The sequence below is a fragment of the Paramormyrops kingsleyae genome, chromosome 25 (assembly GCF_048594095.1).
Source record: "Paramormyrops kingsleyae isolate MSU_618 chromosome 25, PKINGS_0.4, whole genome shotgun sequence".
Lineage (NCBI taxonomy): Eukaryota > Metazoa > Chordata > Actinopteri > Osteoglossiformes > Mormyridae > Paramormyrops > Paramormyrops kingsleyae.
This window is the reverse complement of record NC_132821.1, coordinates 23806418-23834311: the sequence shown is the minus strand read 5'-3', so window position 1 is coordinate 23834311 and position 27894 is coordinate 23806418. Positions and strand designations below refer to the sequence as shown.

At 42.3% G+C, this 27894-nt stretch overlaps 2 protein-coding genes across 3 annotated transcripts; one reads left to right on the top strand and one right to left on the bottom strand.

Moving 5' to 3' along the window:
* Nucleotides 1-5292: 5292 nt before the first annotated feature.
* On the top strand, nt 5293-18990 carry LOC111837265 (broad substrate specificity ATP-binding cassette transporter ABCG2-like). Of its 2 annotated transcripts, XM_023799150.1 has the most exons (16): nt 5293-5377; nt 8840-9061; nt 10081-10140; nt 10292-10406; nt 13180-13332; nt 13427-13584; nt 13734-13885; nt 14018-14119; nt 14581-14828; nt 16523-16605; nt 16957-17046; nt 17269-17393; nt 17498-17652; nt 17763-17852; nt 17957-18054; nt 18463-18990. In XM_023799150.1, the coding sequence occupies exons 2-16, from the start codon at nt 8859-8861 to the stop codon at nt 18608-18610; spliced, it is 1980 nt and encodes a 659-aa protein (XP_023654918.1). In that variant the 5' UTR covers nt 5293-5377; nt 8840-8858; the 3' UTR covers nt 18611-18990. The 2 variants fall into 2 exon arrangements, with proteins under 2 accessions (XP_023654918.1, XP_072563581.1); XM_072707480.1 differs by lacking the exons at nt 5293-5377; nt 8840-9061 and having other exon boundaries at nt 10223-10406.
* Nucleotides 18991-19434: 444 nt separating this feature from the next.
* Nucleotides 19435-26913, bottom strand: pkd2 (polycystic kidney disease 2). Its single transcript, XM_023799403.2, has 15 exons — nt 25914-26913; nt 25666-25779; nt 25163-25296; nt 24740-24990; nt 24264-24488; nt 23663-23891; nt 23328-23492; nt 22965-23146; nt 22235-22355; nt 21925-22023; nt 21705-21826; nt 21461-21578; nt 21157-21320; nt 20886-21033; nt 19435-20797 (listed from the first exon to the last, which is right to left on the bottom strand). Exons 1-15 carry the CDS (start codon nt 26377-26379, stop codon nt 20570-20572), a joined length of 2766 nt encoding a protein of 921 aa, XP_023655171.1. The 5' UTR covers nt 26380-26913; the 3' UTR covers nt 19435-20569.
* Nucleotides 26914-27894: the final 981 nt, after the last annotated feature.

Here is a 27894-nt window from a genome sequence, read left to right as displayed (position 1 = left end):
CTTTCATTTTTTGTGACCTGATAAATCATGACCTGATACTTTTCTGTTTCAGCAGTGAAGAGCAGAGTGTTTTGTAACCTGTAAAATGTTTGCCCCTTAGCCTACTGTTAATATAGATGCTGGAGATACAATAGCAAAGCAGAGTGATAGTGTCGCATCTCGTGACCTGGCCGCCTGACTTAAACACAGTAGAGAGGAGGAAGGAAAAGCAGCCCTTGTGTGCTCAGCATATGTGGGACCGAGGAGACAGTAGGGTCAGCAGGTCTGTGGAGCAATTGGGGCTAAGGGCCTTGGTGAAGGGCCGGATGGAAGGGTCACTCTGCCAACCCAGGGATTTGACCCTACATCCTTCTGAGTCCCAAATGATAGACCTACACCACCAAAAAAAATTTAAAAAAAATACTTTTTTGATCAGTGCATAATACCATATATGTTATTTTATAGTTCGATGTCTTTAGAATTCCAAAATGTAGAGAAATGTACAAATAAACATTTCTATGGCTAGGTGTGCAAATTTATGCATGTTAGCTAAGTCACTCAGTAGACACTACCGAGCTCGAGTGTTAGATTTAAGACACCATTTTAAGATTTTTTTTAAATAATGTTCATTTGAGGTTAAATGTACCAGGTGATGATAATCAGAAATCCCTGCCCTTTATAGCATGATGCCAAAGAACAAAGATTCTCCCTGGCTTTGCAATAGTGTTTGTGTTGTCCAATCAAATTTGAGGTCAGTCATTGGTGTCTAGTGTTCCATTTGCTATCCGAGAAATCATTGATCGCAGAGAACTTCAACAGACAGCACAATTGAAGAGGACTCCAAATGATTGCACCTTATAATGCCTAAACCAAGAAAACTAAAGAATTTTTTTTGTTGGGACAACTTAAAGGAAAGAAGGACAATTAGGACTGTTTCGTACACCCAAACCTGCCCAGTACTCCTATGCTGACCTCTGCCTTTCATATTTCAAAACAGCTGCAAGATTCAGACATGTGTCACAAACCTGCACTCTTACACATTACCTTGGTGGTTACCTTTGTGATCAGCATATCTCCCAGAACATGACTTTACAGGATGTAATCAATACTCAGAGAAACCAAAAGATTTTCCCAAGGCAACTGGGGGCATCATGTGGTTCAGTGGGCTAAGCCTGTGTGCCTGTGATTGAAGGGTTGCTGGTTCAAACCCAGCTTCCACATGTCTGTGGATCCTTGAGCAAGGCTCTTAACCCCCAGCTTTCTGGGCACCACAACAGGTGACTGCTCTTCACAGACAGCTTACCCTACAAAGAGCAAGTTGGGGGGGGCATAAAGAGAACTTCCCCACAGGGATCAATAAAGTATCAATTATGATTATTATTATTATTATTATTATTATGCCTAAATCCAAACTGCAACTAATCTTGCACCATTTTTCACAATGCTGATTAATTAACAAGAACATTTTTTTTAAATGGTGTGTCATACCACCTGTGATACAATCAGAGCTTACAAGTAAATTGAGGATGATGTCAATATCTGAAGCCTTAGTCTTCATGTTAAATGGTGAGCCTATTAATGTGCATGTCCCATTTGACAAAGCAGATAAGTGATGTGCATCAAATGTTATGCAAATACATGTTATGCATACACACTATTCATTAATATTACAGAAACCTATTTGTCGTTAACAGCTTAAACGCATTCTTTAAATTGAAAATCGAAGGCTACAGTAGAAACGAACCTTTTAATGTCTGTAATGCATTAAGACTTTACAGACATGCTACAGATCTTTTATCTATTAAAAGCTCTAGACCTGATGCAAAAAGCCGAGATTTAACGTTAATACACATTCACAATTGGTTTTAAATGTCCCTTTACCACAATGAGCCACAAAACTTTACATAACTCCTAAACACACACATACCCGCCCACCATCTGGCCAAAAGAAGCCCGTATGTTTCTTATCTGTATCGGTGCAGCTGCGTTGTTCTTACATGAAGGTAAAGCCGAAAAGAAAAGACAAAAAAAAAACATGCGGCCAAACACGTAGCCGAAGGCATGCACACACAGTACCGGTTCCACTCCTCTCGCGCTTAAAGCGCGTGGAATTTAGATCGTCGCGTGAGAGGACACCAAAGTTCATCGCAGTTTATTCCTAACCTTCGCAAGAAGGATGGAAAAACGATTGGGCTATTTAAGAAAAAGAAAGTGTTTCTTTTTCACTGTAGCTGTACAATCCCATCACGGAAGGTTCTGCATTTATATCGATTGATAAATAATAATAATTATTATTATAATCATAACATTATATATATATATAACAGAACGAAATGTCGTGAGAGGCCGGCATATTTTGCTGTCAAACAGGTGTCACCAATCATTTAAATGAATCAGACTAAGGCACACCCGACAATCGTTCAATAAGTAAGATCTTAGCTATTACATTCATGGAATACCGTGCGTCTTTGTTATAATAAAGGTTAATAAAACCGGCCTTCATGCCTGCAGTTACCATGCACATGCTTATTCACATTTCCATCCATCCGTCTACTAACCTCTTGTCCTGGCTTTAGTCACGGGGTATTCTGATTTCCTAATTCCCTTAATTCTGCTACATTTATTTCTTGTTTCGCAGCAGAGACGTGGTATTTTATAGCCACGCAACAGCGTATAACAGAACTTTTTATATTTTAAGACAGGGAAAACATGCCATATGTTGTTTGAACAAACTGAATTTTATGCGGGAAATTCCTTTGTTCAAGGCGCACATTTTACACTTAAGTTGTTAGATGCTGCCGTGTGATAACCAGCGGGAAATGACCAAGACAGTTATGCTGCGTTACAATTCGTGCTTATATGCATATTCTAAATATATGACCTTAAATGTCTTCCCATATGTGTGTGTGTGTCTGTGTGTGTATACAGACGTGGAAAAATGTGTTGCTACCCTTGCAGCCCATTGAAACAATGACTAGTGAAAAGTGATTCAATTAAAATCTATCGTCTGACACTTGCCGAATCTGAGCTGGTGAGGGCCACAGAGGTTAAGCCGGTGTTTGCCGTAACTCAGCGTGTGCATGCCTCAGAGGCTGAGCCGGTCTTTTACCGTAACTCAGCGTGTGCGCGCCTCAGAGGCTGGGCCGGTCTTTTACCGTAACCCAGCGTGTGCGCGCCTCAGAGGCTGAGCCGGTCTTTTACCGTAACTCAACTTGGGCAGTCGTATCAGGTCTCGGAGGAACGGGGTCAAGTCAGAGGCTGCAAGAGAGTGTTAATAACCCCAGTCTCTGATAAACATGCATAGGTTAGCAAAGTCAGACAGCCAAGTAATCAAAACACAGATTATTCACAATTAATATATATCACATCAATTTAACCAAATATAACATTACAGTAATTTTAACATGTGGCCACAAGTCCTAAACGATATCATCCAATCAAAGCCTCCAGCCTTACAAGAGCACACTGACCAGCTGCATCACCGCGTGGTACAGCAGCACTACTGCTTTGGATTGCAAACGCCTGCAGAGAGTGGTGAAGGGTGCGGAGAAGATCATCAGGACTCCGCTGCCCTCTTTACAGAGCAGCTACCACCGCATGCCTCCATCCTCAAAGACCCCACACACCCCCAACCCGGACTGTTCACACTTCTGCCCTCAAGACGGAGGTACAGAAGTGTGAAATCTAGAACCTCCAGACTCAACAACTCCTTCTTCTCCACTGCCATCAGACTCCTTAACATCTGACAGGAGTATGATTAATGGACATCATCACCTACCTCATACTGTAATTTTTGCACATTAAGCTCTTTTTCATTACACTTCAAAGTATTTATTTTCAATTTTTTCTATTATATTGTACCTCGGCATTTTGTGTGGAAAGAATTTCATTGCATAGAGAAGAATGCATTTTTCCACTGTACATATGACAATAAACGCTTTGAATCTTGAATCTCTATTGACAGAAAAACATAAAAAAAAAGCCAGAGTGGGATTTGCCAAAATGCAGGTTGACAAGCCCCAAAGTTTCTGGGAGAATGTCCTTTGGACTGTTGAGACAAAACTGGAGCTATTTGGCCAGTCACATCAGCTCTGTGTTTACAGAAGGAAAAATGAGGCTTTAAAAGAAAAGAACATCATACCTACTGAGACACATGGGGGGGGGGGCTCCGTTTTGTGAAGATCGCATGTTGGCATTGACTGCCGCAAAAGGTGGTGCCACAAAATATTAAATTAAGGGTGCCATCTTTTTTGTCTTCCATTTACATTTGTTTAATATAAATAAGGTGAATATATATAATATAAAACGGAATAAATAAAAAGTCTGATTTTGTCTTATGAAATAAACAATGAGGGATGCCATTTATCTTCTGTCAGTGTCAAGTTATTTCAGAGGTGTGTTTTTTGTTTTGTTTTGTTTTGTTTTTGTTTAGCGTGTGGCTCAGTGGGCTAAGCCTGTGTGCCTGTAATCACAAGGTCGCCGGTTCAAGCCCAGCCTCAGCACGTCTGCGGGTCCTTGAGCAAGACCCTCAATCCCCAGCTCCCTGGGTGCTGCTACGGGTGGCTGCCCTTCGCGGACAGCTTGCTCTATAAAGAGCAAGTTGAGGGAGGCGTAAAAACAATTTCCCCAAGGGGATCAATAAAGTATCAATTTGAAGGGTACCAACAAATTTGTCCACGTCTGTCTGTATATACCTAGGTCTTATGATATACATAAACTTTTGCTGAATCTGTTAAGATGTACATTTGAGGAAAACTATGGACGCCTGTTAATGCAGAGGACCAAACCATATTCGCAATTTATCAGTATAATTTTTTTTTATCTGAATCATGCATAAAAAATGACATATATAAATATATATATAAAGCTCATTTACTAAAAAAATTAACTTAGACTGAACTACACTCGAATTTCCCTGTTATACCCTACAGGTCTCCTCACCGCAGCACCAGTCAGCCTGCTTCATTCTGGCTTGATCCTTTCACCATTAACAGGGTTTACTTTTTTTTTTTTTTTTTGTACGACGTAAACTGGGCCGCCAACATCAAAAGGCTGGAAACTCAACGCAGATTAAGTTTAGGAAAATCTCTGTTAATGCAGGGTTGCTAACAAGTTTGTACATACATTTACACATAGACCTATGTAAGAGTTTCATTACCTTTGTAAATGGTCTGTACGGTTTACAGATTGCCCCCAACGCTTTTGATTAAGCTAATTTTAAGTTTATAATGGAATAATATAGATTTCAGGTTTCTGGCGTGCCGTCAGATGCTGGTAACGATGCGGCGCCGGCGTTTCCATCCCACCCCTTATCATATAAATACTGAGAGGCGCGCTGTTCCGGTCTCACCCAAAGGAAGTCAGTCACCTAGGCGCAACTTTAACGCCAAAGAGTCGGGTAAGCGGCTTATTCATGTCTTACTTTTCCCTCGACGTTAATAAATATTCGTTACGTACCATAATATTTTGACGCCTCGATTATGCAAATGTAAAACGGGGTTGCACGTTTTGATGTATACAAAGCGTGATCTTTTTTGTTACTGTGTTTATTTTGTCCGTCGCTGTTAATATAAAACACTGCTTTAAAAAAATCGTAAAGTATAAAAAGGTACATTTTATGCAACTAAATAGTAGTTAGTCTTGCGTTTTACTGTAACTGGAGTAAGATCACCGCGTATGTTGTGTGAGGAGTTTATGTACTTTTTCGAAAAGAAGAGAGGGACTGGGAAGAGTGAATTGTTTGTTCCAGGCGGGTTATATACATAGGTTTCGGGTTACGCTTAAATAAGACACGCTGCACCGCTACTTCACAACGGAATCATATGCAACTTTTACGATAGGTTTGCCAAAGTTTCTTGTTGCGTTGTTAATCACAAATATGCATTCTCAGAACAACATCTGGAATATTTACATGAATGCGAAACAAACTGAGACTAACCTAGCTGGATGTTTCCGTTTTCAAATATATCCTCGTTTGGAGTGTGATAAGATCTACAGAACTTTTCAGATAGAATACTGAAAAGTATTTATTTTAATTTAATTAGACTGGTTAATGATGCCGTGTAGTTAAGGAGGTGCCGATTCCATCTTTCACGTAGGCCTATTCTGGTGTTTTGTCTTATTTGCTTTCCTGTGTTTTTTTGTTTGTTTTTTTCATGTGCCAAAAATACCTGAAATGGGGGGGGGGGGGGGGGGGTGGTTGCGTGTGAGGCTGCCATCTGGTTTGCGCTTCCTCGATTCCGCCACCTACAATTTTAAATGGATCGAAACGCGTACAGCAGACACTGAACGGAGTGTTAAGTTAAACTATTAGTTTCTAACAGCACCATTTTGAAAGAGGATTACGTCGGTGCTATTAATTTAGTATAAGTACAGATCACTTATTTAAACGGTTATGGTGTAACATAGGTACGATCCAAGAGCAACCACCTGATATCAATCTGAAAAACAAAAGTGAAATATGTTGGGTGACCTGGTTATTGGGAAAGGTTATGTCAGGGCTCCAGCGTGAGACTAGTTAGTCGGATTTTGCAACCGTTTTTGGATTCAGTGGAACTAATTTTTATAACTTGGCTCACCATTGCGACTTTTTAAACTTTCCTCGAATATAACGTGAAACACCAGGAGCCTGTTTTCCGAAGCGGGATTTTTTTTTTGCTTGGTGGGATAACCTGTTGTATTTATGGTAGTCTGGGTAAAATGTGAGTAACCAAAGTCAAATCATCTCTTCCATAAGCACTTTCTCGACAATGAAACAAACTTTGGTGTTTGTTTTAAAAAGCACCATTTAACGTAATGATATTTTTTCACTTAAACCACTACCTCACTCTGATTTTTTTTCCCTTTTAAAATATAACCTCACATTGTTCCTGTAAATTGTATGTTCAGTTCAAATTATTTTTAATATAGAGTTGGCCCAAGGTGCTTTACATGGGTGTGCTGTGATCAGGGCCGTGCAGAGACGTTTAAAGGGGCGGGTGCTCCAAGTTAAAAAAGATAGAACAACAACTCACATTCATGACGAGTCTAATATGGAATTATGTGGATATCCATATTAGATCGTTTTTAGTGAAATAAAAGCCCTCCAGAAAAGAAGGGAAAAGTCCTGTAACTTACTTTAAACCAAAACATGTTCCCTAAAACGGCGGACAGAGCTACAGACCCCCTTGTAACACCCTTACCCAGTTAGCTAGCAGTTAATGACCACCACTACAGACCACTTGTGCAGTTCATAAAAGGACAGGTAATGTTTGTCGCGCTGTTGCACAAACACCACGCTCATTTATTTAAATTCATTTGTTGTTATAGACTATAGTGTGCGCTGTACACCCTATTTACCGTTTTGTTGCAGTCTGCACCTTCCAATTAATTTGCCTGCTTCTCCTCCAGCTCCGCACCACCCAGCCTGCAGAAAATGCGCGTGCACTTTGCGAGCTCGTACCCGGCTCGTAACGAGCGCTCTCTGCCCTCAAGGGCGAGCATTGGTTAATGGCAGTCATGTGACTGATGCAAGCCAGATCCTTTTATTTAGCAAAATTGAGATTAATAGTTATATTTGATTGTTGAGGGGCAAAGACAGGGCTCCATACGCACATACACATTAAAAAAACAAAACAAAAAAAAAAAAACCCAAGAAAAGGGCACTTGAGGCATCCTGGAGGAAAGGGGCGGGTGCTGAAGCACCCTCCGCCCCCCCCCCCCTCTGCACGTGCCTGGCTGTGATGCATTACAACATCATTAAGAGAGAACAATGCAAAGAAATGAAGAAAGCCAGATAACGGAGGAAGCAAAAACACTCAAGTAGGGAGCAAAAACACTCAAGTAGGGAGGAAAAAATAACCGTCGGTGGTCCAAGGTCAACTGGCAGAACATGCATAGATGCATTAATGGACAATCATGGTAGATAAAGAGAAATTTGTATGTTTATTAATAAAGCATTTATGAGTAATACAGTTAAGATTGATATTTTTGTGAATGTGTTTCATTGCCTGTCGATTTAAGGGTTGTGCCTAAATTTTGTGTTTGTGCTCCTAAAATATTCAGTAAGGGGCACCACTGCTGCTAGTGGAAGCCATAATTTGGAGCTCTGTTATCAGTCAGTTTGTCAGATCTTGCAAGCCTCTGGAACCTACAGTGTTTCTCTGAGGGGTCTCCATCTCTGGTCCTGGAGAGCTACTATCCAATAGGTTTTCTGTCCCACTTGGCTTCTGATGAGCCACACCTGCTCCTGGTACACTTGCTCCAGGGCACACTTGCACACCATTCACTCACATATGCACACCTAAGGGCAATGTAGCGACGCCAATTAGCCTCAGCATGTCTTTGGACTGTGGGGGTAAACCGGAGCACTTGGAGGAAACCCCACGACGACACGGGGAGAACGTGCAAACTCCACACACATGTGACCCAGGCAGAGACTTGAACCCAGGTCCCAGAGGTGTGAAGCAACGGCGCTAACCACCACACCACCATGCCGCCCCAAGTTTGACTCCTCTGTTATTTATAATCAGGAATCTACATTTGGCATGATTACCTGAATTTTGATGTTCAAGGCATGATCCTTTTCCAAGTTCCAATTTGTTAATCGAATATCTGTGCGATTTGACATTTTAGGGCGATGCATTTGATTTGGGGTTTCTCTGCAGAGTTGAATCCTCACAGACCAGCATCCAAATTTTATCTGTTTCTTTAAATCATTATTATGCCGTATCATTACTTGTGGTTATTTTTTGCAGAGTTTCTATTTCAGAAAGGCGAAGCTGTGAAGCTGAAGTGTATAAAACATTGTAAAGGAAAAGGTGTGTGTGTGTGTTTGTTTTTTATTTCATTTTCTAAATGAGTTCATCTCTTGGCCCCACAGGGGGAACTGCTGTTAGATAATGGAGGGGTCGGACCAGGTGAATGTCCCCTTTGAGGACACCGTAAACGCCAATGGCACCCCCCAGCCAAAGATCATTACAAAAACCAAGATGCCACACGGGTCCATCGTCAGCTTCCACAACATCCAGTACCAGGTCAAGATAAAGATGGGACCCCCGTGCAGAAAGAAGAGCATCACCAAAGAGGTCTTGGTCAATCTGAAGTGAGTGCCGCTCGACCTCATTAGTGCTTTGAGTAGCGGCGAGAATGATCGCACCTGCTGCGTAAGCTGCCCTTACACATTAGGTGTGTCTAGTTGACCGGATTCCAATGAAATTAGCGTTACAGGATGTCACTGAATTGACGGAAGGAAGCGACTACTGTATAGCTGAGTCACATGATCTTCATTTGGAGCAATCTGTCTATTAATGGAGTCAGGGCATTCCAGGTTCTTTATCTTCAGCTAGTAGTTGTTCTTGACTGCTGAGTGGGTGATGTTGGGCTGTTGTTGTTGTTGTTGTTACTTCATCCTGCTGGATGATGTTCCCTCTCTGTCCTACTGTACTGCCCATGGCGATGGTCTTGAACAAATGACACTGGTCTTTTTTAGTCCACTGTGTTAATTATTCAATATTAAGCATGTTTTGTCGGTTATAATGTCATTAAAACCATTTTACAGGCGGGCAGAGATGTGACCACCCGACACAAGCCTTTCAATTAGTTTTTACTGGGTTGCATTTTTTTTTCCCCACCCCAGTTAAGGAATCTGAAAATCACCTGCAGGCAGATATTACTGGTATCATAACTGTGTACTGGGTCATGGGTCATGTCAAACAGTTTTTGTCTAGTCACTTGTTTACTAGTTAAACTTGTCAAGCGTTGGTCACATCCTACGCAGTGTGTGTAAACGCATGCATATTGAGTATATTTGCTATGAGCACATCATCTATGGCTGTTATAAAACTAATATGCGTATTAAGGTGACGTGTTTGTGTGTAGAACAAGCCAGGGATCTCCAAGAGCTGTGTGAAAGGCCATGTCCTCCGTATAACCTGGTTAGGTAACTCTTCTATGCAGCTCCTAGGCGTAATTATCTTGGTGATCTCTGTCTCCTCCAATCTACAACCTGATTACCACATTATGGCATGAAAAGGTAGCTTGGAGTAACTCTCGGACTTTTTTTTTTTTTTTTCTTTTTAATTGAACTGAATTGTGACTGACATCCTATCCTTGTACTTGCAGTGGAATCATGAAACCAGGTTTGAATGCAATTTTAGGACCGACAGGAGGTGGGAAATCCTCGTAAGTACCTTCACAAAATATGTACGTAAACCAGATTCCAGAGGGCAGTTGATTTTGACGCGCCTTTAATTTTTCTGTACAGTCGTGCCATCCCGCCTTTCAGCAGTTGTGTTTGCTTGGCCTGATTTGCACTCGCCTTGGTGTTCCTGAGGTTCCTGGATGTCCTGGCAGCCAGGAAGGACCCCTCCGGGCTCTCGGGGGAGGTGCTGATCGATGGGGCCCCCCAGCCACCGAACTTCAAGTGCCTCTCGGGATATGTGGTCCAGGTATGGACGAGGAAGAGAAGCGTTTCTGCCGATTCAGACACCGGGCTGGTAGCAGAGATTTTCACAAGTCCCAGATTTAGAGTCTGAGTCAAGTCTCAGGTCTCCATCGTGGTTCCAATTTGACATTTACTATTTATCAAAAATGCAACCACCTATTTATTTTTTTTCTACTAGTAACTGATATGACTAAATGGGAATCACCATTTGAATAGTTCAAAAACTGCTTGTCTCAGTTCGTTAGGCTTTTCATTTTCAAGGTAATCGCTATTTCACATGGATTTGAAGCAATAAAATTTTTGTAAGAACTTAAGTACTTTTCTCATGTAGTTTTTAAGACTAATACCTTCTCAATTCTAACATTATGATGAAGACATTCCTTGAGCAGAGCAGGTAAACTTTAATTAGTGTGAACAATTACAGACATAGCCGAAAGAAGGTCCAAAGTTTACAATCAACTATCTACACACAGACACACACACGCACGTTTACAATTATATCTTTGTGGTTACTCCATTAATTTATATGGGGATTTGTGGGGACCTAAAAAATGGACCCACAGCATAAAATGTTTTTTTTATCACGTTGTGGGGTACATTTGGTTCCCACAATGTAATATAAATATAATTCCCCAGATGGTAAATATGTGGAAGATGGTAAATATGTGGAAAGTCAGAGAAGTGCATTTTGGTTGTTTTTAGGTAATGATACATGTATATTGTGACAAGGAAAGCTTGGCTGACAAAGACAAAAGATAATGGTGGCAGGAAGTTACCATTATGTAACACATTCCTAATGGTTAGTCAGACAAAAAGCGCAGCGTCATGGCATGTTGTGGGAGGGGCTCTTCAAAGCCGGGAAACATGATTATAAGCTGTATTGTTAATTTGATTTTATTATATTATTCTCAATTTTCATTTTAAATGGTTTACTTTTCAGTGTGGTTTTATTGGTTTTTTTATTTTAATATATATTTTAGTTTAGTTTTTATGTTTTTAGTTGCAGTCTTTAGTTTCAATAATTTTTATTTCAAGGGATGGCCAAAAGTTTTTTTTTTTTTTTATTTGTTGGATCTTTAGAGAAGCCTACATGAATACACAGTTTACATTTGTTAAGGCAGGGCATGACAGAGCAAAGAGAGATGATCCACAGAGCAGCTCACCACAAACAAGATTTTATGGAACTCAAAAGAACACAAAGCAGAAACCATAAAATAAAGAGACCTGGGGCCTGTTCCACAAAGCAGGGTTTCTTGCTTAGCTGGATAACTTGTTGGATTTAAGGTAGTCTGGGGTCAATATAAGTGAACAAAGATAAAGTCCATTTATCCCAGACTACCTTAAATCCAACAAGTTATCCAGCTAAGCAAGAAACCCTGCTTTGTGGAACAGGCCCCAGGAGCAGCTAAAACCAAAACGGGTAATACAAGAAACTAACAATCATTCACAAGGAAAACAAACACTAATCAGGGAACTGGAGCAAAACTGGGAGCAGGACTGGGAGACAAGCATTTAGTAACAACTATGATGACAAACTAAAGAACAGAATGAGGACAGGCACTTACATCATCACAGATGACAAGGGCTAACAAGGGGCAGATCTGGAACATAACCAAAATCAACCAATCAGTAAAGGCCACGGGACAATAAACAGCTGGAATTAATTACAGTTAACAAGCACTGGAACTAGGAAATATTAAAACACCAAGGGCTAACAATGCTAGGAGAGACTAGGAACAAAAGTACAAGAAGAACATAATTAAACAAGGCACAAGTAAGGTAGACCAAAAAACAGGGACACAAAGCAAGGACATATAAAAAATAATATCCAACATTAATGTTAATATAAAACCAATATACATTAAACAAGAAGTGAGGCATGACTAGAGGGGTCAAAAGCTCTTGGTTATCCGACATTCAAATTACCGGCATAATATCAATATAAAAAATGTACATTTAGTAATACTATATTAAAACTTTACACTAAATTGCCTGTGGAGCAGCACACTATATTAATCCTATATAATAGTCCTATAACATCCAATGTAACAGTAAAATGATCATTTATGTGTGTGTAAAAGAATTAAAATATGTCTAACAAATGTGTTATAATTCAGTTTCTAAAAAGTAACAATCTTGAAAATTCAACTATCCAGCAGTGCCTGGATATGAGAACTTTTACTGAAGATAGTATTTAAAAAAACTGTAACAAAGAATTTGACATTTGTTTTATTTTCAGTTAGTTTCCGAAGCAGTATTTATGGTTGTTTAGTTGTAGTTGTCATATTTTATTTCAGTTTACTAAAATGTTTTCTTGTAGGTTTTAGTTTTGATTAACAGTGATAACTGGTTGTAAGAAGCTGGCAAAGGTCCAGACTGGCACATAATTTTAGAGTATGGATGTATAGGATATATAAATGACACTTGCTGGCTGTCTGGCACATTTTCTTAACTGATGCTTTTATTCAAGGCAACTTGTGAATTTTACCTATTTGTACAGGTGCATAGAACCTGGATTCCAATTAAGGGCCCAACTCAGTCACCTCATAAAGCACCTTCTAGAACTTAAACCAAACATGTTCCTTAACCACTGTGCTACTTGTACTGTAGATTTTTCATTTTGATTGAAAATAGTAAAATCACAGAATTGGATGCCCTCTTGCCAACCCATACCCTACTCTCCGTGGATGAGTTCTGTTGACCCTGTAGATCTCATTCTTTTGCCTCTTGGTTGCCCTGGAGGGGCATGTTGACAGTGCTGCTCTGTGGTCCCCCAGGATGACGTGCTCATGGGCACACTCACCGTAAGGGAGAACCTCCGTTTCAGTGCCGCCTTGCGGCTCTCCAACTCCGTGAGCCAGAAGGAGAAGGACGCTCGGGTGGCTGACCTCATCAAGGAGCTGGGCCTGACCAAAGTGGCTGACTCCAAGGTAGATTGCATGTTCTGCTGCCCTTTGAATGTTCGAGGTGCATAAATGTACATCACAGGAGGTGCCTTCAAACCATAGGTGCTCTGTTCCGCAGGTAGGGACGCAGATGATCCGGGGAATCTCCGGTGGGGAGAGGAAGAGAACCGCTATTGGGATGGAGCTCATCATTGATCCCCCGGTCCTGTTCCTTGATGAGCCAACCACTGGTCTGGATGCCAGTACTGCAAACTCTGTCCTGCTCCTACTTAAAAGGTATACTGCTGGATTTCCTGGTTAACTAGTCACAGTCATGTTTGCCATGTCTACATCAATTGACTTTAGACAATCTGTTACCAGTCACTTGAGGATTTTTGAGTTGTTTTAGAGATTTACTTGATTTTTTTTTTTTTTTCCCCCTCTAGAATGTCCAGTCTGGGAAGGACCATAATCTTGTCCATCCACCAACCACGTTACTCTATTTACCGGCTATTTGACTCTTTGACTCTACTAGTCAGTGGCAAATTAGTCTATCATGGACCAGCTCAAAGTGCTTTGGACTACTTCACTAGTATTGGTAAGGCAGGCTGTAGGAATTTATATATAAAAAAAAACTGCCCCCAGAACACATCCATTGATGTATACAACTCATGGATTGGAGTTTCAAAGCCTTGGGGTACGACAAGTGTTTCTGAATCTCCCAATGCAGGGTATCCCTGTGAAACCCACGACAATCCGGCCGATTTCTTCCTGGACGTCATCAATGGAGATTCCACAGCATTCGCTTTGACCAAAATACAGAATAACGAAGGTACACATGTCCACTGTCATAAAATATAATGAATGCATATGTACTATATATATATATAATACCCTGCACTTTAATTATACTGCAGCTGAGCAGAAAAAGGTTTCAGAGAAAGGTCATTGTACAGTATATTAAAAGGTATTTTTGTTTGAAGTTCTTTGTTTAAATTTAGTCACCTGACTAAAGATTAGTGGACTACAGATGCTTACCGGATTATGATGGGGTTACGTTCCGATAAACCTGTCGTAAGGTGAAAATATCATTATACGGTACACTGAACGTAACAAACATCGTAGCCTAGCCTAGCCTACCTTAAACATGCTTAGAACACTTACATTAGCCTACAGCTGGGCAAAATCATTGACACAAAACCTAAACCTGAGAGCCTAAGACAAGGTGTCACCTACTAGGGTACATTTTTATTATTTAACTGGCTGGTGGTCGCTGTCATGCTGCTTTCCCAGAGTTGGACACGGAGAAGGCCAAATTCAGACAGACCATAGAGGAGCGTCTGGTGAGCGAGTTCCAAAACTCTGTTCACTGCCGGGACACTAAGGAGGAACTGGAGAAGATTCTTCAAGGCAGAGAGTACAGCGGCAAGCCCAAGTCACGCACCATCACCTACAACACCTCCTTCTTTCACCAGCTTTTCTGGGTTCTCAAGAGAGGATACCGGAACCTCATGCTCAATCCCCAGACCTCCATAGCTCAGGTACACTTCTGAAAATGAATTACCTATCTTTGCTTGACAGGGGGCACAGTGGTTAAGGTACTGAACGTGGGAAACAGAATTATGTTCTTTATTAGGTTTTACCAGGAAGCAACATTATACAGAGCGGAGTCCTCTGTCTGCAGAATTCCTGAATATCTGTAGTTCTCACTACTTCTAAGCTGGTCTGAAATGTTGCGAAAGTTCTAAGTGGCCACTGGCCCGATATCACAAATTCTGCATCAAAGAGACAGGAGATGGATTTAATCACTAATGACCTTATGACTGGATTTAGCCAAGTAACTGACTTGAAAGTAATCAGCGTGTTAATTAGGGAATTCTGTGATCCACAACATCACACCAGGAGATTTTCTGGGCTCATTACGGACCTTCTGCGACCAAATGTCATCAGTTGTACTCTCCCTAAGAATTATTAGCCGTTAATCGGCTCTAAATGAAGCGTAATAACCCCAGTCTTCGGTAAGTAGCTTTCGTGACCTTGGTGTCGACTCTTGTGGCGGAATTCGAAGCGATATGATGTCTCGCTAAAGCTCTTGGTGATGGCGTAGCCCATCACATGATGGGACCCATGACCCTTTCAGCACTTCCACACACTGGGAATTGGGTGGGAAAACGATTTAACCCTTTAAATGTACCCTTTCATCCTGTGAACCACGATTGAGTCAGTCATCCGAGATTAACGCAAGTGCAGAGACGGGACCAAATGGCGGTAGTGCTGATTTAATATGGGAATTCAACAGAGCTATGCGAGTCTCTATCAAAGACTTGGTGGTCCTTCTGTAACCCCACACTCCTGAGCACTTTTCTTAACATCAGAACCAAATGGGCAGAGTGACCCCACCTAAAGTACAAGTCAAAAGTTTGGACACGCCAAGCTGCCTACACAGGAGGGTGATTGTGTCGCATCACATGACCTGGCCACCTGACACGGTACAGATGATTTGAGAGGAATGAAAATGGGCCAATGAGTGCTCAGCATGTATGTGGGACCTAAAAAATCTTCCCAGGAGGCCACTTCATGAAAATGGCTTGGAGGAGACAGTAGGGATTTGAACCAGCAAACTTCTGAGTCTCAACCAACATAGCTGCCCCCCCCCCCCCCCAAAAAAAAAAGTTTTTATTTTTTGTTTTGGTTAGTGCAAAATTCCATATATGTTGTTTTATTATTGCTATGTCTTTATAACTATTCTAAAATGTAGACAATAGTACAAATAAATGTTTTGGTGGGGGGTTGGTGTCCAAACTGGTACTGTACATCCAGTTCTACAATATAATGGTAAAATGTTTACTAAAATGGTTGCATTTTCGTTTGAGTTTTTGGATATGTGCATATCAAACTAAGTATGCTTTCATTATATGTGATTACTTAGAGTCCTGTTTTTTAAAATTTTCATTTTGTAAAAGTAGAAAATAATTAATGGAATGGTGAAGTTTATATATATATATATATATATATATATAAATAAAACTAGACACTGATTTTTGTTTAATTTCCTTCATCTTCTCCCCAGTAGCCTTGTTTAAAGCCAGCTGGTTCAGGAACAAATGCACTTTATATAACCATATAACTATATTGGAGGGTGTGCACTTTATTTTGCACGTTCCAAACCTGCCCCCTTGGCCAATGTTCAGTGAAGATACAAGCACCTCTGCTATAATATTGTCTCTGTCTTCAGGTTGTAGTCACCATTATTCTGGGCCTCATAGTTGGAGCTATATTCTTTGGAGTTAAGAGCGACCAGAGCGGAATCCAGAACAGGTTTGTTGTTTTTATGCATTTCCAGAAATTCCTACAACCTCCCCCCCCCCCCCCCTAAAGGCTGTAAATCGCATTTTAATTGTCCAGTGACCAGGAATAAGGAAAATCAGAGTACAGGCCTCAGAGACCGGAGCTGGGGGAAGCTCGATCCCAAGCGGTGTTCATTTTAGATTTATATTTAAATATGGCCATTGTATCTTTGGAATATTATTACTTTTATTACCTGTGTATTCATTTGTTTGTTTGATTGCTCTTCATCCGAGTCGCTTTTGTCCTGCAGTGTTCTCACACACTTTGTTAGTTACGGTTAAAGTCATGATGGGCTCACACCAGTCCCTGTTGACCTTTCAGGATTGGAGTGCTGTTCTTCATCACGACAAACCAGTGCTTCAGCACCCTGTCAGCAGCTGAGCTCTTTATCACAGAGAAGAAACTCTTTGTGTGGGTATTACCACTCTGCCAAGGTTGTGTACTACTGCCGCTGAAAGCTTTAATCATTAGTTGTTAATGTTAATGTAGGAGTCCTTCCTGAATATTATACAGTGACATGCATTTCTGTAATTGTGAAAGTCTTTTTAGATGTCTTGAGCTCCAGTCATGCCTGAATCAGAAATGCAAAATGTCGTCCCAGGCTAATGGATGCTGAATTTTTCCTTCCCCTAGGCACGAGTACATTAGTGGTTATTACCGAATATCTGTGTACTTCCTGTGCAAGATCATGTCAGACATCATCACCATGCGGACCATTCCTGCTGTCCTCTTCAGCTGCATACTGTACTTCATGATAGGTGTGGAACACGAGATGATGCCAGATGAATGGTATTTGCTTGAAGGTTCGAGCTTCTGGGATCCCACTGTGACAAGCTTCTCTGAATTTGTCGTTTCCCCGTAGGGCTGAAAAAGACGGCGGCGTGTTTTTTCATCTTCATGTTCACCGTGATGATGGTGGCCTGGACGGCCACATCTATGGCATATGCCATCTCGGCTGACCAGAGCATTGTGGCCATGGCCAATCTCTTCATGACCGTGATCTTTGTGTTCATGATGGTGAGCCCTCAATACATAATTTCTGTTTGAACTGAAGCTGACAGAATTCCCCCACGAACGTGACAGTAGATAATATCCATCATTTGAATTCAGAACTGCTCTGTCCTCAGATCTTCTCTGGTCTTCTGGTGAACCTTCCTAGTGTCATGAACTGGTTGGAATGGTTGAAGTACTTCAGTATCCCTCGCTATGGTCTGACAGTAAGTACAGATGGGACCTTTTGAGTTAATTATGGAAGGTGTGTTTTACGTGACCCTAAAGGTGTAACTAGTGTGTAAATATATACATTTTTATTCCTTACCAGGCACTGGAAATCAATGAATTTACTGGCCTGACATTCTGTGGAAACACTACAACCCCCGCTGCTTCTGCTGCCTGCAACGTGACGGCCTCTACTATAACGTAAGAGGTTTCATTATGAGATTTACTGTCCCCTTAGCTGTGTGTTTCGCACAGATCCCTGAGCAAGGCTTTGTATTCCTGTCATTAGGGGGACTCTCCATTCATTTCTGTGAGCATAACCTTAATTCTAACTGTGATAACCCTAACCCTCATCCAGCCCTAACCTTAAACATAAGTAACCAAACAAAATAGAAGACTTTTGGCATTTTTCGTTGTTTGATTTGCATTCACAGATTTAATTATAAATCTGAGGTTTATATTGTGGGAACCTGACAAATATCTCAAAGATAATATTTCCACACTGTGGTGACATTTGATCTGTACAGTGTGGTGTACACACACACACACACACACACATAAACAGAACTCTCAACCATCTGACTGTCAAACACTGTTCCATTCTCATAGGTGCACGGGCGAGCAGTTTCTGACTTACCAAGGAATTGACTACTCAACTTGGGGACTATGGCAGAACCACCTGGCCATGGCAATAATGATCATCATTTTTCTGATCATTACATACTTGAAGTTACGCTTCATTAAGAAATTCTCATAAATGCGGCTGAACGTCCATCCATCCATCTTCACGTTCCTCTGCTCGTAGCTGACACTGTTACTTTCAAGAAGCCGCTTCAGCAGAAGGGATTAGCCCTTTACAAAGGTGCCACTTCTAGTTGAAAGGCTTTTAAAACAGTCTTTGTCCTTGAATATATATAATCTTATTATTTATGCAGATTACAATGTATCAGTTACCACTTCCATCTGAAAGAAATAGGCTGTCTTTGTTATTTTGGTATACATGTTTAGTTGTGAGTTTACTCACGTCTCAGTCATATTTAATGACTGGAACTGCACACCTTTATTTTGTATAGAGGGCATTTTGTTTTATAAACTGTAGATATGGCACTTTATAATAAAATCGATCATGAAACTCTGCTAATGTGTGCATCTCTTGTACATTAAGTATCTGCTGCTCAGCTCGGTTGTGGGAGTTTTGCTTACGCCAAAATCTTCTGCGGGCAGAGGCGGGGCCAATCAATCAAACGTCTTGGTCCCGCCTCCTCTACAGTCTGGTTTAGAGAGAACCAATCATTTTTCTTTCTGCCCACAAGCATTCAGCTGTCTAGCCCAGGGCTTACTTCCCAGGGCTGGCTGGCAGGTGTTGGGTTCTACATCCCTGTCATTACGCCCAACCTTTACCCTCCACCCACAGCCGTATCACTGAAACCATGCCCAGTTCTATGGCAGGCCTGGCAGAGCAGTGCATGTCCAGCACTGTACAGAAAAGTGCAGAGGCAGGAATTAAATCCTCAACCGAGGGTGGAGGAGGTGAAGTAAATGCTACCCGTCCATAAACCATCAAAGGAAAATTGGAGAAAATTATGTATTTTAAAAACTCCTTTAATAAGTCCTGAAAAAATATACATGAATAGACCAGAACATTCCGCATGGTATAGTACAGTCTTACATATGGGTTTCCCATGAAACTACGTGCACTTCAAATCGAAGTTTGTTAAAGGTGTCATGCATAAAACATTACAGAGTAATACCTTCGAAAATATGACATCCTATACGGCAACGTGGGCCTGTGTTAGACAGACGGAAGCAAGCTGCGAAAGGCAGAAGGTTCCGGAGATTAACCAGTGAAAAGCTTTAAACTATCCAGCCTTAGTGCGTAATTAGCCTGTTTTGCAGAAATTCGTCTATAAAGCCCATGCTCTATAATCCTCAAATTAAAAACGGCAAAGTAAATGGTGCACCTTTATCCGTAATCCGCTGACCATCCTTCAGCAATATCATTTTCATTAAAATTCATCAGAAAACAAATGTGTGCAACCTGTATACACTCAGAAAAAAGTGTAAAAAAACAAAAAAAACAAACTATCTTTGCTTGTCACTGGGGCTGTACCCTTGTAACTGAACCTTTTGAGCTACAGACAAACTAGTATAAGGAACATCCCAAAGGTACAAACAGCATTAATGTACCATCAATGGTACAAAAATGTTCCCAAGTCCATTTCTGTGCCTTAAAGGTACAATTACCTACAAGGGTACAATTGGTAGATCCTCGAGGGTACAGCCCCAGTGACAAGCAAAGGTACAAATTTTTACCATTTTTTCTGAGAGTGCAGATTAGGGGTACGACTAACAACAGCTGCTGTCCACGCTTGCTTTGGGGATTCGGGTGGTGTGGCTTCCTTCACTTATGGAGTGTACGGTCAATGTGAAGGATACACAGTGACTGCTCTCACTAAAATAAGCACCCATCCACATCAATTCAAGATTCAAGTTCACCCTCATTACAGTTCACGGAAATCAACTGCTATACCGTACCGTTGTAATTTCAAAGTTTAAAATAATTTAATTTCTGTACTTAACTAAATACTTCACAATTTGCAAAGAACTGAGGTGCAGGCCAGATTTAAAAAGCTTATATAATTTGAAAAAACACATATTTAAGTGGTTATAGGGACCACTTACAGCTGTGATCAGAATTATGCCAGCTGGGGTGATTTTATGGGTGCGCGCCGTTGTTACCCCCCGGGTCTGGGCCTTCGGTCGATTGTGAGGACGAGGGGCGGGACCCACGGGGCCGGGGGGGAGCCCCGGTGGCGAGCACCGCCCCCAGCTGGTGGCTGACCTGCGAACCCGCATCGTCCGACTCCCAGCGTTCCAGCTCCTCCCTCACCAGGCGCTCCATCTGCTCCCTGTGCACCTCGCTCTCTCTCCCCATCCGCTCATCCTTCCAGAAGACAAGGAGGGAAGTGATCACCAATGGGTGTTACAGTCCTAACCCCACTCAACAGCAGCCCCTGCCCTAAGCTACTCACCTCCATCACCCCATCCAGCAACCGGCCCAGCACATCCCGCCTCTTCAGTTTGGCTCGCTCCATGGCCTCCAACTTAACAATGACGGCGTCCATCTTGGAGACGATGCTACCGATGGAGTGTTCCATGCGGTCCACACGCCGCACCAGCCTGCCGAAGCAACAGAGCCCGCAGGGTCGCATGCACAGAACAGCCAGAGGATGCGTAAGGTCGCACATGTACAAGAACTGCGGAGTGTGAGTCGCACAACTTGATAAAAACACCAGAACTTACACTTGAAACTCTTCGTAGGAGACACCCCCCGAGCTGCTGCCACGGCGACGGGAACTGTGGCCACTGTCCTCGTCATCGTCTTCCTCTGAGTCGTCCTGACTGCGCGGGAAACTCCGCCCACTCACTGGACGGGCCAGGGAGCTACGCTCCAGCTCGAGGTCCTCCTGGTGTGGGTAGACAGACGCATACAATGAGCGCACTCACTTGGACTGGCATGATGTTAATACACCACTACCACTCAAGCTCGGTTTCAGTGACCAAACCAGGGACTTTCCCCGTGAAGGCAGCTGGAGCCACCACTCACTCTCTCCTTCTCCAAGTCATCCCTCATCTGCTGGTGTTCATGCTCTGTAAGCTCCTCATCTCCATCGTGGTCATACTTGGCGAAGATGGCTTCAATCTCTGCGTCGGTATGCCCTTTCCTGATTCGGCAACAAACACAGTCTCTCTCAGTCTAAGGGAGACCCATTGCTTTGCGGGTGTCATCTACTGGGAGGAGGGAGTATGGAGACCTGGACTGGATCAGGTGTAGGTCCATGCAGTCTCACCCTTTCAGATCCTGCCGCAGCTCATCAAAGTTCAGCTTCCCTCCAGCGTGCCGGAAGCTCTCTGAGATGTCATCCACTGTGGTCTTCTTCAGCCTGAGCTTCACCATTGCCTTGTTGTAGCCCTGCAGAGACAGGCTCATCAAAGAACGTCCTGCAAAGACCTCGAATGGCTATCATACGTGGAGCCTACTTTGATACAGAGCTCATATTCATGGGGTACCTTCTTAATGAGGTCGGCCAGCTCCATTTCAGACTTGTGTTGAGCCATGTCAGCTTTTACTTCAGAGTAGGTGTCATTTATGATGGCCAAGAACATATTCTTAAGAGATGGGAAGAACCAATGTCATTACCAGTGCAGAGCCTGACTGATACATTCACCACTGTACTATTTCAAAGAGTCCATCAAGAAGCGATTAGGACATGCTAGGAGCCTAAAGCAATTACTCTGATGTGAGAAATTAATTATTTGTCCATAATGTTCAAGGCGTTCTTGTTTCCAGATAAATGGAGTAAATTGACTCAACACCTACCAGCAGAATGAATATGATGAAGAAGACGAAGGTAGTGAAATAAATGGGGCCCAAGATTCGGTTTGCCTCTTCAATTTTCGAGAACTCAAAGTCACCCAGGATGATACGGAACTGTGTGAAGCTACCAAAGGAGGACAGTATCAAAATAACTGACTGACTACTACTGCAACTATTTAAGCTTGGCATGGATAAATAACACTAGGTTGATGCCTCCCAACCACACATACACCTCAGGTCAATTTAGTCACAATTAGGGTTGCAAAAGGGCGGTAAATTTCGGGAAACTTTCCAGAAACTTTCCATTCCATGGGAAATTAAGCTGGGGAATTTTGGAAATTTCAACTTGAAAACTTTCCATGGGAACTAATGGGAATATATGGGCACTGATGGGAATTAGTCGGAAATTTGGAGTAATTTATACAAACCGTATCATATACAAACATAAATATAGACAGACATGCATGCAAAGATTTCTAATACAAATTTTATAAATTAGTCTTTCATTGAACAAACAAAATGATGTTTATTTCAACTACACTTAAGTTCCCTATCATAGGAAACCCACTTTATTCCCATTAAATGCCATATATTTTTATTTCGCATGGAATGTATCCAACTTTGAAAATTCCCAGAATTTTGCAAACCTAGTCACAATAGCACACAACACCTAAATTGGGCATTGATCTTGCCGGGATGTTCTCAGGTCTGAGCACCAAGCTGCGGTACTCACATGCAAGCCTTGAAGGTGCTGAAGTCGTTGACCTGTGTCCCGAACACAAGGTAGGCCAGCTGGGCATAGGCGATGAATATAATGAAAAACATGATGGCGAATCCCAGGATGTCCTTGGCACAGCGAGACATGGTGGTCGATAACTGGCTCATCGTCCTGTTGAAGTTGATGAATTTAAAGAGCTGCAACGAACGAAGACAGAGTGGTTTCTAACAGCAAGCAGCAATGTATTCCTTTGAAGAATGGATACTAATGAACCAGTGCGTTATTAGTTGTATGTTTTGCCAAAAAAAATTTAAACAATGCAGGCAGGTTCAACATGAAGTGCATTTTTATAAACAATGTGAAGGCAAAAAGCTTCACCTTGATCCAGCAGAAGAAGACAATGACAGCTGCTAGACTGTTGAAGTCAAATTGCAGATTGGCCATCTGCTCAAAACTGGGGTAAGTGTCGTGGTTTTCCAGAGGGTTCTGACTGCTCACCGTGGACGTTCCATAAATGCTGATGATGATGGCAGGGATGCTGAGCTGTGGGAGGATGTGGCAAAGGAAATGGGAGCTGTCTGAATGCAAATGTAGAATCACAGCATGAGGATACAGAAACCTGAAACATACAGATGGAGTTTGCTGCGCCTCATAATCTGTTTAATATTGAGGCACGGGCATCAGCTCTCAGCACCTTCCCAAGCAACACCCACCAGAACAATAAGCACATCCAGGCAGTTCCACAAGCTTTTGAAATATTGGAGCCTGTGTATACGAATCTCCAAGGCCTCTTCCACGAAGTAGTATATGATGAAGAAGCAGAAGGCGACCTCGCAGGCCGCGATGAAGTAATCCCAGCCAGACGCATAACGGGTCAGCTTGATTGTCTGGAACTGTGAAGAGGTCACAGCGCCCCCAGTGGCCGGAAACTCCACCACCAGCCTGTCAATGGGAAATGGCCCCAGGTTAAGAGCACTTTCCTGTACACTTGTGGGAGTTTTACTTACAAAAAAAAGTTCTGAAGGCAGAAAATGATTGGTTGAGAGAAATAACCAGTCAGATTGAAGAGGAGGTGGATTCAAGCAACTTGAGGAGGTGGGACCAAGACATCTGGCTGGTTGGTCCTGCATCCTCTGGTCGCTTGGATCCACCTCCTCTACAGTCTGATTGGTTATCTCTCTGAACCAATCATGTATGTTTCTGCCCTCAGAACTTTTTTGTGTACGTTAAACTCCCATGAGCTTCCTGTGCCAGAGGATATGGACATGAACCATAGAGGTAGCATGACTTAGACACAGAGACAGCCTGCATTACTTGGCGATGCAGAAGAGATTGATGTTTCTGTTGTAGATGGAGAAATCGATGAACACTGCCCGGGTGCCCCGGCCTATCCACAGGTTGGTCCTGAGCAAGTGCAGCAGAGCAGCCGATGTCTCCCTACTGCGGGACAGGTCCTGGTAGTACCCTCCCCCGCTGTAGGTGGTGATCTCCCCAGTGTAGCTGCTTCCGTTCGTAAGGGCTGCGTCCGTGTACACCCACCTGTTAGACAGACCATTCACGAAAACTGCTATTCAATATTCTTACCAAACCTTTCTTTAAGGATGTTTTCTATTTCCATAAAAGTGCTCAAACAAAACATAATAAATGCATCTTTTGCTGGTTATTATTTTGACAAAACCTTCCACTCAACACCTAGCTTAGCTTTCAACGCCCACTCAGATTTACATAAAAGATTCTGATCGCCCTCTGCTGTACATTCGTCTTCAACACGCGGCTCGTTACGGACGTACGCGGTTCCATTCTTGAGCCCAAACGGAGATGCGTCCTCGTTGGCGGTGGAGTACAGGCCGTAGCATTCTGTCACCTCATCCTTCAAGTCTTCATGGACATAGCAGGACCCGTTCCTCACTTTCACCTGCCTCAGTCGTGGAACCCCCAGAAGGAGGCTCTCGTAGTAGATGAAGGTTTGATTCTCAGAAACAGTCTTGTTGTTGTACCAATCTTCCCTGTAGAGTCCATTAAGAAGTGGTCCCTCTGTAAACTGAAAATGCAGCCTCTTTAAGGAATATCTATGACTGTATACCTACAGTTATAACAGTATTTATAAGCAGTGACATGAGTTTTCTCCATCATTTCTCCTAGCCTAAGAAAACCAATGATATCTTAGAGTTTTGATGCAAATGACTCGTTGCACTTGAAAAGAGAATTCATACCTTCCAGAACTCATCCATGGTTCCAAGATTTCTAAAACTGGTGGTATCACAGCTTGACAGCTGCGTGTCCAAGAACAACTGTGTCATGACCTTGGTGTAGTAGTACATATTGGAGCTCACCATGCCGTAAGTCACTGCAGGTGACAAAGCCAGCCCGGGGGGGGGAGGATGTTAATTTAGGCAAAATTCTGAGTACTTCATTAAGATGCAATTGGCTAACCCATCATGTCCTTGTCAAAACAGGTAAGGTAACGTCTATTATCTCCCATGAGGATTTGTGATGTGCAAGGAAAATGTAAAAACTTTAACTTTATGTTTCTTGGAATATGGGGTTTCCTGTTGCACCTCCGTACTAAATGCACACAAGCACTCACCCATAGAATTAACAAATAGCCATAAAATACTTCTGGGGGGGGGGGGGGGGAACTTCATTACATTTATTAAATTAAATGCTTTAACTACCTTTACTCTGGCAACGCTTGACGACAGCTGGTGTTACTTACACATGCACACGGTGATAAGGAAGACGATGTAGGTGACCATCTCCCGAAGGACGTTCTTTAAATACCTCTCCCTGCTGCTGTCACTGTCCTCCGTTAGACGCGTCCCCCACAAAACTGAAATCAAACATCAGCCACGTCCAGCAATAAATTTTTAAAGTTGCATAACTGTACTGTGTATACGCTTGTCGCACTGCTGGGGTCCCGTGTTGACTTCGCCTGTGGATTAACATGATCACCGACGCACTTACTTCGTATTTTCTCAAGGATTCGCTTCCCACAGTCCCGGTGGCCGTGCGTGTCCTGATGCTGGCCTTCGGGGGCCGGGGTGGGATACAGCCCGCGGTGCATCCGGGCCGCGCCGCCGCCGCTACTGCTGCTCCCCCCGTTAAAGCTCCCCAGCCCACTACTGCCGCTACTGCTGCTGCTCGACGCGGTGGACACGGACCTTCTGCCCGGGCTCGCCGGGGGCCAGTCCGCATCCAGCATTTCTTCCTCAGGTTCGAACCCTGGGTTGTCACGGCTCCATGCTTGCCTTGAGCTGGAGGAGGGTGGGCTAGACGCCCCCGAGGACCCCCCAAGCCCCAGGTCCCGATGATGAATCCTTTCCATCTCGATTCCTTCGCTTGGATCCAGCCTGTGACTCAGAGAGGGTCCAGCGCCGAGCCTGCCCGCCTGATTCTGCGGCTGCTGGGACCGAACTCGATTCGAGCTCATATTGTTCAATGCACTGATGCGCTTAATACATCAATTACCCTCGACGTTTCACTTTTTACGAGATGATGTCCAAACCCAGAAAGAACTGCCGCGCCACAGGAACCTTTAGCAAGCTTTTGAAAAACTATCTTTCCGCAGACACATTTTTACCTTCCTAAAAGTATAACAGACCAGCACACTGCCCCGCGTACGAATCACTTTTTCTTGTAATTTAGTAAGATGTTAGAAATCTAAGCCAAATTGAGCGATTAAAATTGCCTTTAATAAGTTTGTAATCTGGTGGTTAAAAAATCAAGTAAGAAACTGATGATGGGGGGAAAAAGTAAGACAACTGCCAAAATCTTCTCAATGGTGAAGCGTCCGACTATCTACTTACACGCACAGAATGTTAACTATGCCGCTTTCAGTCTGTCTATTGTTATCAGCGACTGGATCCCAGCTGCAATCTTAAGGTAAAACTTAATGCGGAGGGTAAGTGTTTCCTTCGCCATCGCCAGCCATCTTGTTCCCAGTTGTTCCCAAAAAATCCCAGAGTCTCATTTGTTGGAGAATCGGGTTACACAAGACTCATGGCGTCACACTGTGGCACACATTTCTGTTCATTTCAGCAAAAAATTGTTCAGAAAACGTGTCTTTGTAAAAACACCGAAACTTTCATTAGCGTTCCGGGACAAATATGCAAGTTTGTCAGTTTTTCAGAAACATTTCCGCAGGAATGTTTGAGGAATGGAGACGAACAATCGTACAACAAATAGGCAATTTTTCCACAGTTTACATGTTTCTTAAAACGTTATCATCGCAGTAATGTAACTAAAGTTATGTGAAAAAATTAATGGCATGGGGTAATAATATACAAATAATACAAGTACCTATGTTTATTTACCAGCGTTGTTGCTAGGCAACTAGCTATAGTTACTCATTATTGGATACAATCATACCAAAAGGGAGAATGACGTGATTTACAACCAATCACATTTTAGCTGCTGCTGGCACATAATATGTATCAGTCGCATAGATGTGAAACGACTATATAAATATCTATTAACATTTATTACACGTTATCGTCGTCATTTCTCAAAACATCTTAGCCTTAATTTCCCTGGAAAGCATATTGGAAAACCTAAGATAATGTCGTAATATAATAGTTTAAATCTTGTTGTAGCTAGGCGATCATAGTCAAGAGATGGAGACTGTGATCCAGTATAATTCGGCTACTGTCAGTCTTGTTACATTTATTTTAATGTTTTATGCTGTTAATATTTATAATCTGTGTAGATACGTATTTTTTTCCATATTTGAGTAAATTGAAAGGTGTTGCGAACTTGATTTAATGCAAAAAGTGAGAATAAATAGTATAAGAAAAACTTCACAACCCAAATCCAGGCTGTCCTGATAATTTACCGTTAGGTAAACCCTGACAGAAATAACAATGTGAGAAGTTTAAAGATTCGGTTGTATTAAACTAATATTATTGAATGGTCAACAATGCTTTTCTTTTTGGCTTATTCTTGCGCA

Bases quoted from the DNA above. Each gene is read 5' to 3' on its own strand.
- LOC111837265 (XM_023799150.1), top strand. From the start codon at position 8,859: ATGGAGGGGTCGGACCAGGTGAATGTCCCCTTTGAGGACACCGTAAAC. The intron at 14,120-14,580 runs GTACACATGTCC...CTGCTTTCCCAG, and splicing joins CAAAATACAGAATAACGAAG to AGTTGGACACGGAGAAGGCC. The intron at 14,829-16,522 runs GTACACTTCTGA...CTCTGTCTTCAG, and splicing joins CCCAGACCTCCATAGCTCAG to GTTGTAGTCACCATTATTCT.
- pkd2 (XM_023799403.2), bottom strand. From the start codon at position 26,379: ATGAGCTCGAATCGAGTTCGGTCCCAGCAGCCGCAGAATCAGGCGGGC. The intron at 25,297-25,665 runs GTAAGTAACACC...TGTCACCTGCAG, and splicing joins CCTTATCACCGTGTGCATGT to TGACTTACGGCATGGTGAGC. The intron at 20,798-20,885 runs GTGAGTAGCTTA...GTCTTCTGGAAG, and splicing joins TGCTGGATGGGGTGATGGAG to GATGAGCGGATGGGGAGAGA.